This window comes from Neopsephotus bourkii, unplaced genomic scaffold (genome assembly GCF_033783945.1).
Source record: "Neopsephotus bourkii isolate Nb327-2 ecotype Australia unplaced genomic scaffold, CSIRO-AGI_Nbou_v1 NB_1551, whole genome shotgun sequence".
In the NCBI taxonomy this organism is placed as follows: domain Eukaryota; kingdom Metazoa; phylum Chordata; class Aves; order Psittaciformes; family Psittacidae; genus Neopsephotus; species Neopsephotus bourkii.
The window spans coordinates 439,090-453,447 of record NW_026902027.1 but is presented as its reverse complement, the minus strand read 5'-3'; the positions used below and the strand labels follow the sequence as shown (position 1 = coordinate 453,447).

At 43.3% G+C, this 14,358-nt stretch overlaps 1 protein-coding gene across 3 annotated transcripts in view; it reads left to right on the top strand.

Moving 5' to 3' along the window:
* ZNF804A (zinc finger protein 804A) overlaps positions 1-14,358 on the top strand; it is a 161,420-nt gene that overhangs the window by 115,585 nt on the left and 31,477 nt on the right. For 2 of the 3 annotated variants that reach the window (XR_009728071.1, XM_061370956.1), the window contains exon 2: positions 11,381-11,524. The exons of the other annotated variant lie outside the window; for it this stretch is intronic. Coding sequence is in view for 1 of the 2 variants with exons in the window: in XM_061370956.1 (XP_061226940.1) it covers positions 11,381-11,524 (144 nt within the window). In the remaining variant the exon portion in view is untranslated. The remainder of the gene's footprint in view (positions 1-11,380; positions 11,525-14,358) is intronic. 3 annotated transcript variants of the gene reach the window in all.

Genomic DNA, 14,358 nt, shown 5'->3' with positions numbered 1-14,358 from the left:
AGATTAGCTGTGGGCTTTCAGATAATAAGCCTTTCAGGAAAAAAAAATAAGGAAACTAAGCGACACTCAGTTCTGAGTTTCATTACCAAGCTGAATGGTAATTCAAAGCTCTTTTAAAACTTCCAGGATGGTTTGCAAATCTTTATGAAATTGAGACTAAGCTTGATCATACTTAACCAGTTTAAGTGATTTTTTTCGCTCCTACTTTACTCCAGAAATATTCCTCTCCAGTAAGTGTCTCAGTCATTTCTGTCTGCAGCCCATTGCCCAGTACTATCAAGGTCCAGGGACTGTAGTTTTTTACAGTCAGTTTTTGCATAGTTATCCCTCATCAAAACTGGTAAATCTTCCTTTTCCAAGGTGGTCCTCCCTGCAAAATTGATAGAAATAGCCTAGCAGGCAGGAAACCTGTGTTTTCCCATTTCCATTCATTGTTCATCCTTGAAAGCAGATTTTCCTCCTCTTCTGATGCCAACCAGCAACAGGACTTTATCTTCAATCCCAGGTCAGCCCAGAAGATCCCATGGCTGCCTGGAATCTCCTGAAGACCCTCCTTTAATGGTTTTACTAAAGGTTTTTTTTATGTGTACATGTGCAATACAATAAGCTGAAGTTTTAGAACGGAGTAACAAAGACTGTGGGAGAGGTGATTTAGTATCTTTTCCCACAAGATAAAAGTTAGAGTTGCTCCAGCTCATCTGGTGGTCTTGGGGGCTAACATGAAGAAACTGGTTTGTTTTACATGATTGGTTGCAGTATGATGCAAAATTTTTGTGAAAAATACATAATTCTGCTACTATTTCTTTAGAAATTTTTGCTGTGGATACATTCTTGTCCAAGATCAATACTACATTGCCACAATTAAATGCTATTAAATGCTACACTGACACAAGTAAATGCTATTGCTGTTGCCCTTGCTTAGATACCAAAGCCAAAACCTTAGCCATAAGGGTTCTTAGTGGCCATTGTGCCACTAAAGAAATAGAAAGTTTCTGAAGTCAGGTGAAGTTTAATAGTTGGAAAAAAAACATCTGCCGTCAAAATATTATGCAGAAGCAGAAGATACATGTGATAAAGGAGTTCTATAAAAGTGTTGGTTAATCTTTATTGTGATTTTAACCAGTTTCTATGTTAAGACTTAGTACAAAAAGGAATAAGGTACAAAATAGAGAATATTAATATATTATTGCATGGCACCGTGGCATATCGTGTTATCATGTCTTCTTTGGGAGGCTGTGAAAAGAGCAAAGCAGAGGTGATGAGTGGCCTTGATACAAGGAATGCCTGAATAAACCAGAACTATATCATTCAGACAGATACCAAAGAGACAGTGTGATAGGGGGTGTATGTAATTATGAATGAGTCAGTTAAAGGGAATAAAAAGTGGGTGTTAATGACCTTTTCCAGTACGCAGCAACTGAAACTAGCAGAGCACAGCTGCAAAACAAAGTCAAGTCACTTCTCTTAGTTCTACAGAACAAAATCTTATGCAGGTTCAAAAGGTTCATCTGGTCCAATACAACCATTCATACGTTCCTAAGCTCAAATATTTTTGGTTCTTGTTATTTAAAAGTCCTGGTTTCCCCCTTTCCCATGCATGATCAAACTACATTATTTATTATATTTCATCCTCCTTATTTGTCTCTAATTTAGATTATGTGATGACTTGCCTCTGAAACTGTGATGTAATAATGTAATGTAAAATGAACCTACTCCTAAAAACCCTATAGCTGAAGGATTTTAGTGGTAGGAATCCCAAGATAACGATAAGATTTTATTACTTTGCAATAAAGTTGTTCTTGGGGTTACACGGTCTCTGCTCCATTAGAATGCATTGGCATGTCAAATATGTTTGTGTTTAGGTTAGGTTGTGCTATGTAATAAGTATATTGCTTCCAAAATGGTGCCTTATGTCAAGAGGAACACCAGTGAAGTTCATAGAATCATAGAATCATAGAATAGTTAGGGTTGGAAAGGACCTTAAGATTATCAAGTTCCACCACCCCTGCCATGGGCAGGGACACATCGCACTAAACCATATCACCCAAGGCCTCATCCAACCTGGCCTTGAACACTGCTAGCAATGGAGCATTCACAACCTCCCTGGGCAACCTATTCCAGTGACTCACCACCCTTACAGGAAAGAATTTCCCTCTTATATCCAATCTAAACTTCCCCTGTTTAAGTTTTAACCCATTACCCCTCGTCCTATCACTACAGTCCCTAATGAAGAGTCCATCCCCAGCATCCCTACAGGTCCCTTTCAGATACTGGAAGGCTGCTAGGAGGTCTCCACACAGCCTTCTCTTCTCCAGGCTGAACAGCCCCAGCTTTATTAGCCTATCTTCATATGGGAGATGCTCCAGTCCCCTGATCATTCTCATTGCCCTCCTCTGGATGTGTTCCAACAGTTCCATGTCCTTTTTATGTTGAGGACACCAGAACTGCACACAGTACTCTAGGTGAGGTCTCATGAGAGCAGAATAAAGGGGTAGGATCACCTCCTTCGACCTGCTGTTCACACTCCTTTTGATTCAGCCCAGGATATGGTTGCCTTTCTGGGCTGCAAGCACACACAGAAGCCAGCTCATGTTCATTTTCTCATCGACTATCACCCCCAAGTCCTCCTCTGCAGGGCTGCTCTGAATCTCTTCTTTGCCCAACCTGTAGCTGTGCCTGGGATTGCTCTAACCCAGGTGTAGGACCTTGCACTTGACATGGTTAAATTTCATGAGGTTGGCATCAGCCCACCTCACAAGCGTGTCAAGGTCCCTCTGGATGGCATTCCTTCCCTCCAATGTATCAACCGAACTTAATGAATAACCGAATAACTTTATTCAAGGCATTATGTTACATTAGTAAGTCTTGCAAAGTTTTGCTTGAGGATTAACCAGCAGCATGATATGAGATATTTTATATAAAGAAAAAATAATATTCACTGTTCCTGTCTTAGAATCCATCACATTTGCTCTTGTCCTTCACAGGGGTCATATATATTTCAGAGTTCTGGTAATCCACCAAAATCCCGATTTTTTTGTGTGTGTTTTAAAAAAACTAAACCATGTGACATTGCTTTGTAGACTATGAAAATTACTTTTAAAGTGTTTAAAGGGAGTGTATCTCCTTAGGGTCTTTCTGTGCTATTTTAAATGAATGCTTTGTGGATATAATTCTAATTGAATGGCTATTATACCTCTTTTTCTTTTAACAGATGTCATTGTTCTGCAAGCATTCTATGCTGGTAAACTTGAATTTTCCATGTTAAACCGCCTAGAATATATTGGAAGTGTACTAGTCCTGAGCTCTGAAAACTTCTAGCAAATAGGGAATTTTTTTCCACAAATTATCTCAGTTTTGAGTGTTCTGATTATGAGATCACATTTTACCTTAATCTAACTGAACAAGGAAGAAGACAGAAAGAAGGAGAATTTGGGGCCAGTTCCAAAGTGCTTGCAGCAATGAAATTTTGTGAAACAAGTCAAAGGGGTGTTATCTTCTTAAGCAGTATTTCCTGCGTTTAGGGTTTGAGGGTATGATTCTGTCCCAGACAGACTCATCAAAAGCAGGGGTCATTGCACTAAAGTTATACATGTTCAGTGTTTAACTGATATTAAACTAATCTGAGATGACAGACCATTTCAACACTCTTTCAGAACAGGCCATGTTATCATCAGTGTATTTAGGCAGTTAATAAATATTACTTTTATGTAATTATCTCAAAACGATAAACAAGGGTTTTTGTGATGCTTTTGCTAATGTATGGTAAATGGAGTTGTATGTCCTTCTAATACTTGATGACAAATAACAAAGTGATGAAGATACTTATTACGTCTCAGCTTTCAAAGTGTTCCTCAGGTTTTCATGTCTCCACGGGTTCAAGAAGGACCCAGGATGGTTCCTTGAATTCTGTTTTCTTTTTAGTAAATGCACTTTCTTGTAAAAGCCTAATAACTAATTTATTGCAGTTTGTATCTTCATGCTTACTTTGCTTGGATGTATTTACCTAGCAGGTCTTGAATAGAAAAGACCTCAAAAATAGCCTCAGCATGATTAATACTTGTATGCCGACAGAATCTGGGAAAAAGCTTCTAGCCTCTAACAGAGCCTGTATGGGGAGCTGGCAACTGCATATGTCCTGGGGTTAGTAGCAGCAGTCATTTTTTCTCCTTCTTGGTAGCTGGTGCAGTGCTGTGTTTTGACTTTCGGGCTGGGAAAAAAGCTGCTAAAAATGATGTTTTGGTTTGGCCAAGGACTTTGTGGCCTCATGCTCTGCCAGGGAGGAGGGGAAGCCGGAAGGAAGCAGAGACAGGACACCTGACCCAAACTGACCAAAGAGGTATTCCATACCACAGCATGTCATGCCCAGGGGTGAACTGGGAGTTACCGGGAAGGACAGGGGGTCTGCCGGGTCGGACTCGTTGTTCAGCTTGTGGTATTGTACTCCTTTCCCTTGCTATTTTCTCTTATCATTGTTGTCGTTGGTGGTAGCGGTGGTGATTTGTATTGTACCTTAGTTGCTAGACTGTTCTTATCTCAGCCCGTGGGAGTTGCAGTCTTTCGATTATCCTCCCCATCCCTCTGGGAGCGGGGAAGGGGGGGGGGGCAGCCCCTGGGGACGGGGGGCGGGCTAAGGTGGGCCTCGATTGCTTCCAGCCTGGCACCACTCACTGGGAATAAGTGCACAAGTTGTCTGGCTGGGGTTAAACCACGACAGTTATTTTTGGCGCCCAACGTGGGCCTCAGAGGGGTTGAGATAACGACAGATCTGACTGGATTAATAGTCACTTGTCACAATGTTGATTTATTGGCTCTCAAGGTTGTTCCTCTTGATCTCACAGCTTCAGAATGTTGTAACTTACTTAGGTCTGGTATTTGCTGTATTAGTGTTTTTCAAGTGTGGGGCTTGGGCTAAAGCTCTTGTCTCATTGTACTTTATGGTAATGACTTGTAGTACAATAGAATCATTGATCATGAAACTTATCTGGCTTATGTTCCGAGTATGGTCACCACCTTTATACTTTGGGAGGTATATAATAGAAGTGCTTAGCAATTACACATATTCTTTCTCCTTCTCGGGTGGTCAACCTGTGAAGGAGGCATTCTTTTACCCTCCCAGTCCTCCCCCCAGAGCATTTACAGCATCATTTGAGAGTTTTGAATGGCCTCTTCATGCTGTTGAGACTTGTTTGCTGATTGTGATGGGGATCACCATGTTGGCACATATACAGAGTGTATTTTGCCCACAACTATTTCATCTGTTTTCAAAAGTTAAGCAGAGTCAGGTTTGGGTCTTGTCTGGGGTTAAATGACGAAGTAGGAGGACCAAGAGATTTTCTCTGAGGCTGGACAGCCATGAGTGGCAGGGTGTGTGGGACAGTATGGGCAAGTATCTAGGTCAGTGGGCCCCTCCAGTACTTTGGAATTTCACCACTGAACAACTGCAAAATCCAGAAGAATTAGTAAAACACTTAAATGAGGTGTGTGGTCATTCTGGCCATACCAGAGACGGACAAATCATGGCAACATGCTGGGGCTTGGCCTATGCTTACAGGGCCATGTTCAATGCTGTCCAGCACCTTCAAAAGGAAGAAAATGTCCCTGGATCTGAGGGAAAAGCAACAGTTAAAGCAGCTACTCCAGCTCCAAGTACAGCAGCTACACCACCCCCAGCAACAAGTATAGTTGCTACTCAAACTTTGGCTGCAGCAGATAGCACAGCTACCCCAGCGGCAAGTACAGCAGCTACTCACACTTCGAGTGCAACAGACTATCTTGGATAAGTCCAAGATAACTTGGAGCTATCCCAGCTCCAAGCACAGCAGCCACACCACCCCCAGTAACAAGTACAGTTGCTACTCAAACCACAGTGATAATCACTGCTACTAAACCAGAGGACCAAGTAGTACCAGTATCGGTTGCCCCTGTACGCAAGGAAAAAAAGCAAAAAGGAGGAAGGAAGGTTAAAGCAAGATGAAGAAACAATGTATCCACTACTCGATCCAGAACCTGATCAGGAGTCATCATCACATGATGAAGAAGAAGAAGGAGAGGTGACTTCTCGACTTCGGACCTCAACTGAGCTACGGAATATGCAAAAAGATTTTACCCGTCAACCTGGGGAGCACATCATCACCTGGTTGCTCCGATGCTGGGACAATGGGGCCGATGGTCACGAACTAGAAGGTACAGAAGCCAAGCAGCTGGGATCACTTGCTAGAGAAGGGGGAATTGACAAAGCAATTGCAAGAGAGAAAAAGTCCCTCAGTCTTTGGAGGCGTCTCTTGGCAGCTGTGAAATAAAGGTTTCCATACAAGGACGATGTTACGAGTCGTTCGGCCAAGTGGACTACTATAGACAAAGGCATCCAGTCTCTGAGAGAATCAGCCATCGTAGAGATGATCTATCACATCAAGCTGAATAACGGGGATATACCCATAGATCCAGATGAAGTCGAATGTACATGACCCATGTGGCGAAAACTTACACGGAATGCACCATCATCATATGCCCATTCATTGGCAACGGTAACCTGGAATGACATAGTACCACTAACAGTGGATGAAATGGTTCATAAACTCCGCAAGTTTGAAGACAATCTCACCCCTTCCATTATCTCAGCTGTGGAAAAACTGTCCCAGGATCTCAAACAATTGAGGGACAATATATCTGACTTATCCAACTCCTCGCGTGTACCAACACACGTTTCAGATATTAACAAAAGGCGTCCCACTGTTCGAGAGAGGAGATACAAGAGGTATACGCCACGGTCTACCCTATGGTTTTACCTGCGGGATCACGGAGAAGACATGACAAAGTGGGATGGAAAACCTACTTCAGTTTTGGAGGAACAGGTGAGTGAATTGAAAAGAGGAGCAAAGGCCAAGACTGATCGTCCCATGAGAGCTATGGCTTCAGTCGCTGGTGAGCAGTTTCCCAGGTGGAGTGGAAGCGCTGATTTTACTCCAGCTCCTGTGATAACCAATAATAATCCCTTTCAACATGACTTAAGCATCCAATCCTGTGATGACTATTAGAGGGGCCCTGCCTCCAGCCAGGTGGAGGTAGGGGACAATCGGATTTACTGGACTGTGTGGATCAGATGGCCTGGCACATCAGTCCCACAGAAGTATAAGGCTCTAGTAGATACCGGTGCACAGTGTACGCTGATGCCATCGAGCTGTCAAGGGGTGGAACCCATCTATATTTCTGGAGTGACAGGAGGATCCCAAGAGTTGACTGTACTGGAGGCTGAAATCAGCCTGACTGGGAGAGAATGGCAAAAGCACCCTATTGTGACTGGTCCAGAGGCTCCATGCATCCTTGGCATAGACTACCTCAAGAGAGGGTACTTCAAAGACCCAAAAGAGTACTGATGGGCTTTTGGTATTGCTGCTTTGGAGACTGAGGAAACTGAGCAGCTGTCCACCTTGCCTGGTCTCTCAGAGGATCCTTCTGTTGTGGGGCTGCTGAAAGTCGAAGAACAACAAGTGCCAATTGCAACCACAACAGTGCACCGGCGGCAATATCGCACCAACCGAGACTCCCTGATTCCGATCCATCAGCTGATCCGTAGACTGGAGAGTCAGGGAGTGATCAGCAGGACCCGCTCGCCCTTTAATAGCCCCATATGGCCAGTGCAAAAGTGTAACGGAGAGTGGAGACTAGCAGTAGACTATCATGGCCTGAATGAAGTCACACCACTAATGAGTGCTGCCATACCGGACATGCTAGAACTTCAGTATAAACTGGAGTCAAAGGCAGCCAAGTGGTATGCCACAATTGATATTGCCAATACATTTTTTTTTCAATTCCTTTGGCAACAGAGTGCAGGCCACAGTTTGCTTTTACTTGGAGGGGTGTCCAGTTCACTTGGAACTGACTGCCCCAGGGCTGGAAACATAGCCCTACCATTTGCCATGGACTGATCCAAACTGCACTGGAACAGGGGCAAGCCCCAGAACACCTGCAATACATTGATGACATTATAGTGTGGGGCGATACAGCAGAAGAAGTCTTTGAGAAAGGGAGGAAAATAATCCAAATCCTGCTGAAAGCCAGTTTTGCCATAAAACGAAGTAAGGTCAAGGGACCTGCACAGGAGATTCAATTTCTGGGAATAAAATGGCAAGATGGACGTAGACAGATCCCCACAGATGTCATCAACAAGATAACAGCAATGTCTCTACCAACTAATAAGAAAGAAACACAAGCTTTCTTGGGTGCAGTGGGGTTCTGGAGACTGCACATCCCAAATTACAGTTTGATTGTAAGCCCTCTCTATTACGTGACCCGTAAGAAGAATGATTTTAAATGGGGACCTGAGCAACAACAAGCCTTTGAGCAAATTAAACGTGAGATAATTCATGCAGTGGCCCGTGGACCAGTTCGGACTGGGCCAGATGTAAAAAATGTATTGTACACCGCAGCTGGGGAGAATGGCCCTACCTGGAGCCTCTGGCAGAAAGCTCCACGAGAGACTCGAGGTCGACTCCTTGGTTTTTGGAGTCAGGGATACAAAGGATCTGAGGCAAGCTATACCCCAACTGAGAAAGAGATACTGGCAGCCTATGAAGGGGTTCGAGCTGCTTCAGAAGTGATTGGCACCGAAGCACAGCTCCTCCTGGCACCCCGGTTGCCCGTGCTGGGCTGGATGTTCAAAGGCAGGGTCTCCTCTACGCATCATGCAACTGATGCTACATGGAGTAAATGGGCTGCACTAATTACACAACGAGCTCGAATAGGAAATCCCAGTCGTCCAGACATTCTAGAAGTCATCATGGACTGGCCAGAGAGCAAAGATTTCGGAATGTCACCAGAGGAAGAGGTGATGCGTGCTGAAGAGGCCCCACCATATAATCAGCTGTCAGAAAGTGAAAAGCAGTATGCCTTGTTTACTGATGGGCCTTGCCGTATTGTGGGAAAACATCGGAGATGGAAGGCAGCTGTATGGAATCCTCGACGACAAGTTGCAGAAACTGCTGGAGGAGAGGGTGAATCGAGTCAGTTTGCTGAGGTGAAAGCCATCCAGCTGGCCCTGGCCATTGCTGAACGAGAAAAGTGGCCAGTACTTTATCTCTATACTGACTCATGGATGGTGGCAAATGCCCTGTGGGGGTGGTTGCAGCAATGGAAGCAGAGCAACTGGCAACGTAGAGGTAAACCTATCTGGGCTGCTGCACTGTGGAAAGATATTGCTGCCCGGGTGCAGAACCTGGTGGTGAAGGTATGTCATGTAGATGCCCACCTACCCAAGAGTCGGGCCACCGAGGAACACCAGAACAACCAACAAGTGTATACAGCTGCTAAGATTGAAGTGGCTCAGATGGACTTAGATTGGCAACATAAAAGTGAATTATTTTTGGCCCGATGGGCCCATGACACTTCAGGCCATCAGGGCAGAGATGCAACATATAGATGGGCCCGTGATCGAGGGGTGGACTTAACAATGGACACTATTGCCCAGGTTATTCAAGAGTGTGAAACATGTGCTGCAATTAAACAAGCCAAACGGTTAAAACCTCTTTGGTATGGAGGACGATGGCTGAAGTATAAATATGGGGAGGCCTGGCAGATTGACTATATCACACTGCCACAACCCGCCAAGGTAAGCGCCATGTGCTTACCATGGTGGAAGCAACCACCAGATGGCTGGAAACGTACGCTGTGCCCCACGCCACTGCCCGGAACACTATCCTGGGCCTTGAGAAACACATTTTGTGGCGACACGGCACCCCAGAGAGAATTGAGTCAGACAATGGGACTCATTTCCGGAATAACCTTATGGACACTTGGGCCAAAGAGCATGGCATTGAGTGGGTATATCACATCCCCTACCATGCACCAGCCTCTGGGAAAATCGAAAGGTACAATGGGCTGTTAAAAACTACACTGAGAGCAATGGGTGGGGGAACTTTCAAGCATTGGGATACACACTTACCAAAGGCCACCTGGTTGGTCAACACCAGAGGATCTGCCAACAGGGCTGGCCCAGCCCAATCGGAACTTTTACATATTGTAGAGGGGGACAAAGTTCCTGTGGTGCATATGAAGAATTTGCTGGGGAAGACAGTCTGGGTTATTCCTGCTTCAAGTAAAGGCAAACCCACTTGTGGGATTGCTTTTGCTCAGGGACCTGGATACACTTGGTGGGTAATGTGGGATGATGGGGAAGTCCGATGTGTACCTCAAGGGGATTTAATTTTAGGGGAAAACAGCCAATGAACTTAATTGTATGTTGTTGCCTGCTGTGTAATACTTTAATAGCCCATCAACCAGATGTCTTCAGGCCACCAGCGACTAGCCCTGACTTCCCTTCAACCATCATCCCAACAGAGAATGAACTTTGACAGAACCAGACAAGTTCTACAGTAAGGGAATGATCAGCATCAGCAGGCAACGGCCCAATACTGCATGCAGCCTTTCCTGTTCTGAAAGACTGTTACAAGAGATGGAGCCTGACATCATGGACCAGATGGACTCAGCAGCTTTATAGGGACTAGTCCATGCACTAAGATAGAAGTGCACTGAGATCAGAGTGATGGTATATTGAAAATGTAGGATCTGAGCATGACGTGAATGGTATGGAATAAGGGGTGGATAATGTCCTGGGTTTAGCAGCAGCAGTCATTTTTCTCCTTCTTGGTAGCTGGTGCAGTGCTGTGTTTTGACTTTCGGGCTGGGAACAAAGCTGATAAAAATGATGTTTTGGTTTGGCCAAGGACTTTGTGAGTCTCATGCTCTGCCAGGGAGGAGGGGAGACCGGGAGGAAGCAGAGACAGGACACCTGACCCAAACTGACCAAAGAGGTATTCCATACCACAGCACGTCATGCCCAGGGGGGAAATGGGAGGTACCCGGAAGGAGAGGGGGTCGGCTGGGTCGGACTGGTGGTTCGGCGCGTGGTATTGTACTCCTTTCCCTTGCTATTTTCTCTTATCATTGTTGTCGTTGGTGGTAGCGGTGGTGATTCGTATTGTACATTAGTTGCTAGACTGTTCTTATCTCAGCCCGTGAGAGTTGCATTCTTTCGATTCTCCTCCCATCCCTCTGGGAGCGGGGAAGGGGGGGGGGCAGCCCCTGGGGAAGGGGGGCAGACTAATGTGGGCCTCGATTGCTTCCAGCCTGGCACCACTCACTGGGAATAAGTGCACAAGTTGTCTGGCTGGGGTTAAACCACGACAACATAGCAAATTGGAGTGTGCAAATGTTCAACCTCCCAGCAGATACAGGAAATATGTGCAGTGTAACACAGCAAATAATGTGAAGGCTTTTAGTTACAAGAGGTGTCTAAATATTGACAAATATGATTAACTTCGGAGGACAAAATCCATTTGCAGCATCAAAGGCAAAACTAAAATTCCTTTTTCCTACCCCCTTCCAGGATTATGCTGAAAAGAAAAGCACGATAGCAAAAGCTCTGGAAGATCTTAAAGCCAACTTCTACTGTGAACTTTGTGACAAACAGTACTATAAACACCAGGAATTTGACAATCACATTAACTCTTATGATCATGCTCACAAACAGGTAAGAGGAATCTGCTCACTGCTCCAACTTAGTTTCAGGTAGAAATATGAAGTAACATGACTTGGAAATTACAGTTGAGTTGTGCCCAAATTTCAGGCTAAGGGAAGCAAAACACGCTGTTTTCTTAGAAACAAATCTCAATGTGAAGGTTTTACAGTCAAAAATTCTAAGATGGAAAGAAAGAGAAATTTAAACTGTTAAATTGCAAAAAGGAACAGGGAATGATAAAAAATACAATTATAAATGTGCAATTTCATTGTCATCAGTTTAATTTTGCATGTACATAAATACTCTGTTATACTTAAGAGATGACCTACTGGGAAGCGTTTGTTGCAACAGATGTGGATAGGGAATCTGACATACTCTGTTACTTTTTCTTTCATGCAGATGCGCTTCTGAAATGGTCTATGATTTTACATAAATGCATTGCATTTAAAAAACCTGTGGTATGAAAAGTTTCTGCATCAGCTCACAGTAAGAAGTGTTAGCTTTAAAACGTTGGTATTTACAGTTTTAGTACCACTTTTATCACCACACAACTTCCAAGTTGTGTTTTCTGCATCAATAACATGAAAGCAGTGCTCTCATGTATAATACAGATAATTCAGGAGAAAAGACAACGCATCTTGACTCCAAGGTAGATACACGTAATGATAATGTAAAGATACATTATAAACGTACAGGAAATTTCTACATAGTCCACTTAGCTGGTAATTATGCTGTGTCTTGAAATCCTGGGTCTGGATTGATTGCTTTTCATTCTAATTGATTCTCCCCTTGTCCTTTTCTGCTCAGAGTGACATAGGTGAGTTGCTCCATGTGGTTTATATCTCTATTATCTAAGCAAATAATCTGCTTTCCTTCCCTTCAGCACTCCTCCCTGAAACACTTCCGTCTCTGTTACTGATAGTTTTATTTAGCCCAGAATTGACACTTGTCAGCATGAGTGTTACATTTAGTTTTGAGAACTATGGAGATGGGGAGCTTAGCAGCAATAGCAGTGTCTGAGAAGCTGTAGGGAAAGATACATTAGATAAGAAATTAGCAAGTAGCTTCACTGAATCCTGTAGATATTTATTATGAAATACAAGTATTTTTAGTTAAAATACAGCTGGAACTCATGCTTCAAGTGCTATGTTCACACAGCAGCACTGCATTGCTGGAAGGCAAGAAAAAAGTGACGGGCAGTCTTCGGCACGTGAATTCCCTTAGGGTTGTAATTTATTATTTTTTAGCTGCTCTGAAGCACTTTTAAATAATGAGAACCTGAATGCTGTAGTGTTCATTAGTCTGTTCAATACTGATGAAAAATTGATTTGGAAACTGAGGTCAGGTGTGAGACTGAACAGGGACTTGTTTCCAGTGGTTAATATAGTTATTCTACTTTTCTGATGCCTTTAGACAGGAGATGGTGAGCGCGGCACCAAGTCCTACCTCTCCATCTTCTGTGTAGGAGACTGTGTGTCTGTGCTCACGTGAGGCTTTGTGTTTAGTGAAAGAGCCATCCTCTTCCTCCCTGTACTTCCACAACTCAAATCTCCCTGGTAGGAAATCATGCAAAAGTTTCTAATTTTCCAGTAGAAAAAATGAATGGATGCTTGTTTGGGCAAGCTAATCATTTTCTGTTAGTGTGAATGTTACTGGCAAATGAAACTATTGATTCCTGAGATTAAAATGTGAAGTTTAACTCTCTGGAGTGGATTTTTTGTTTGTTTGGTTGGGGTTTTTGTGTGTGTGTGTGTTTGTTTCTACTGATATTATAAAGAAAAAATATTCATCTTCCCATATTTTGGTGAAAAGGAGAGTAGGTGACATGTGCGGCACTGCAGGTTCACTCAGAATTGCTTAATTTTTCAGGGAACTTCATATCATGGGGTTGTTTTTTTGGTTTTTTTTTTTTTTTTTTTTTAAGTAATCTGATTTTACCGAGTGAGTTAGAGCTATTTGCAGGTACTACTGTTAAATGCTCTTCCTACCTCCATGGCAGAAGTTTTCCAGCAGTTCATGGAATCACAGACTGGTTTGGGTTGGAGACCTTAAAGCTCATCCAGTTCCAACCCCCTGCCATGGGCAGGGACACCTCCCACTAGACCCAGTTGCTCAAAGCCTCCTCCAACCTGGCCTTGAAAACTGCCAGGGACAGGACAGCCAGAGCTTCTCTGGGAAACCTGTGCCAGTGCCTCACCACCCTCATAGTGAAGAACTTCTTCCTAATGTCTAATTTAAATCTACCCTCTTGCTGAGGGGTTCAACCCAATCAAGAGAATACCTTTCCTATAGTATTCAGAAATTCCAAATGCAGTTCCATTGCTGTCCTGAAAGTAATCAAGTAGAATATAAATTAAGTCACTTACTTAGACTTAATTTAATGAATAATATGAAAAGCATTTTGTTACTCCATGTTTTTGAGCTGTCATTGATCATAGGGGAAAAATAGAAAAGGTATTTACAGTGAAATTTTATATTTTCTTAAAATGAAGGAGAAAATAATATGTTGCTAGTAATATATTTAACTAACCTCTCAAGGTGTATATTTTTTTATAACATGAACATGATTTAATTTGCTAAAAATAATTAAGAGGCACATATGAGTGGTTAGTACTCCCTGCCTGATGCTGCAAAAATCATCTTACAGCTTCCTATTTGCTACCAGAAAAAAGTTTCAAGGCAATTTTTTTTTTGCTTAGGAGTGATGCTATATCTTATGCCCTACAGTTTGTGCATGCTGGTTTATATGTGAGAATTCATTCTTCACTGGAAAGAACTGTGCAAGCTTTTCAGTACAAGCCCCAGTACAGCTCATGGTAATTATTGCAGTCTTTGCTGATCAGTGC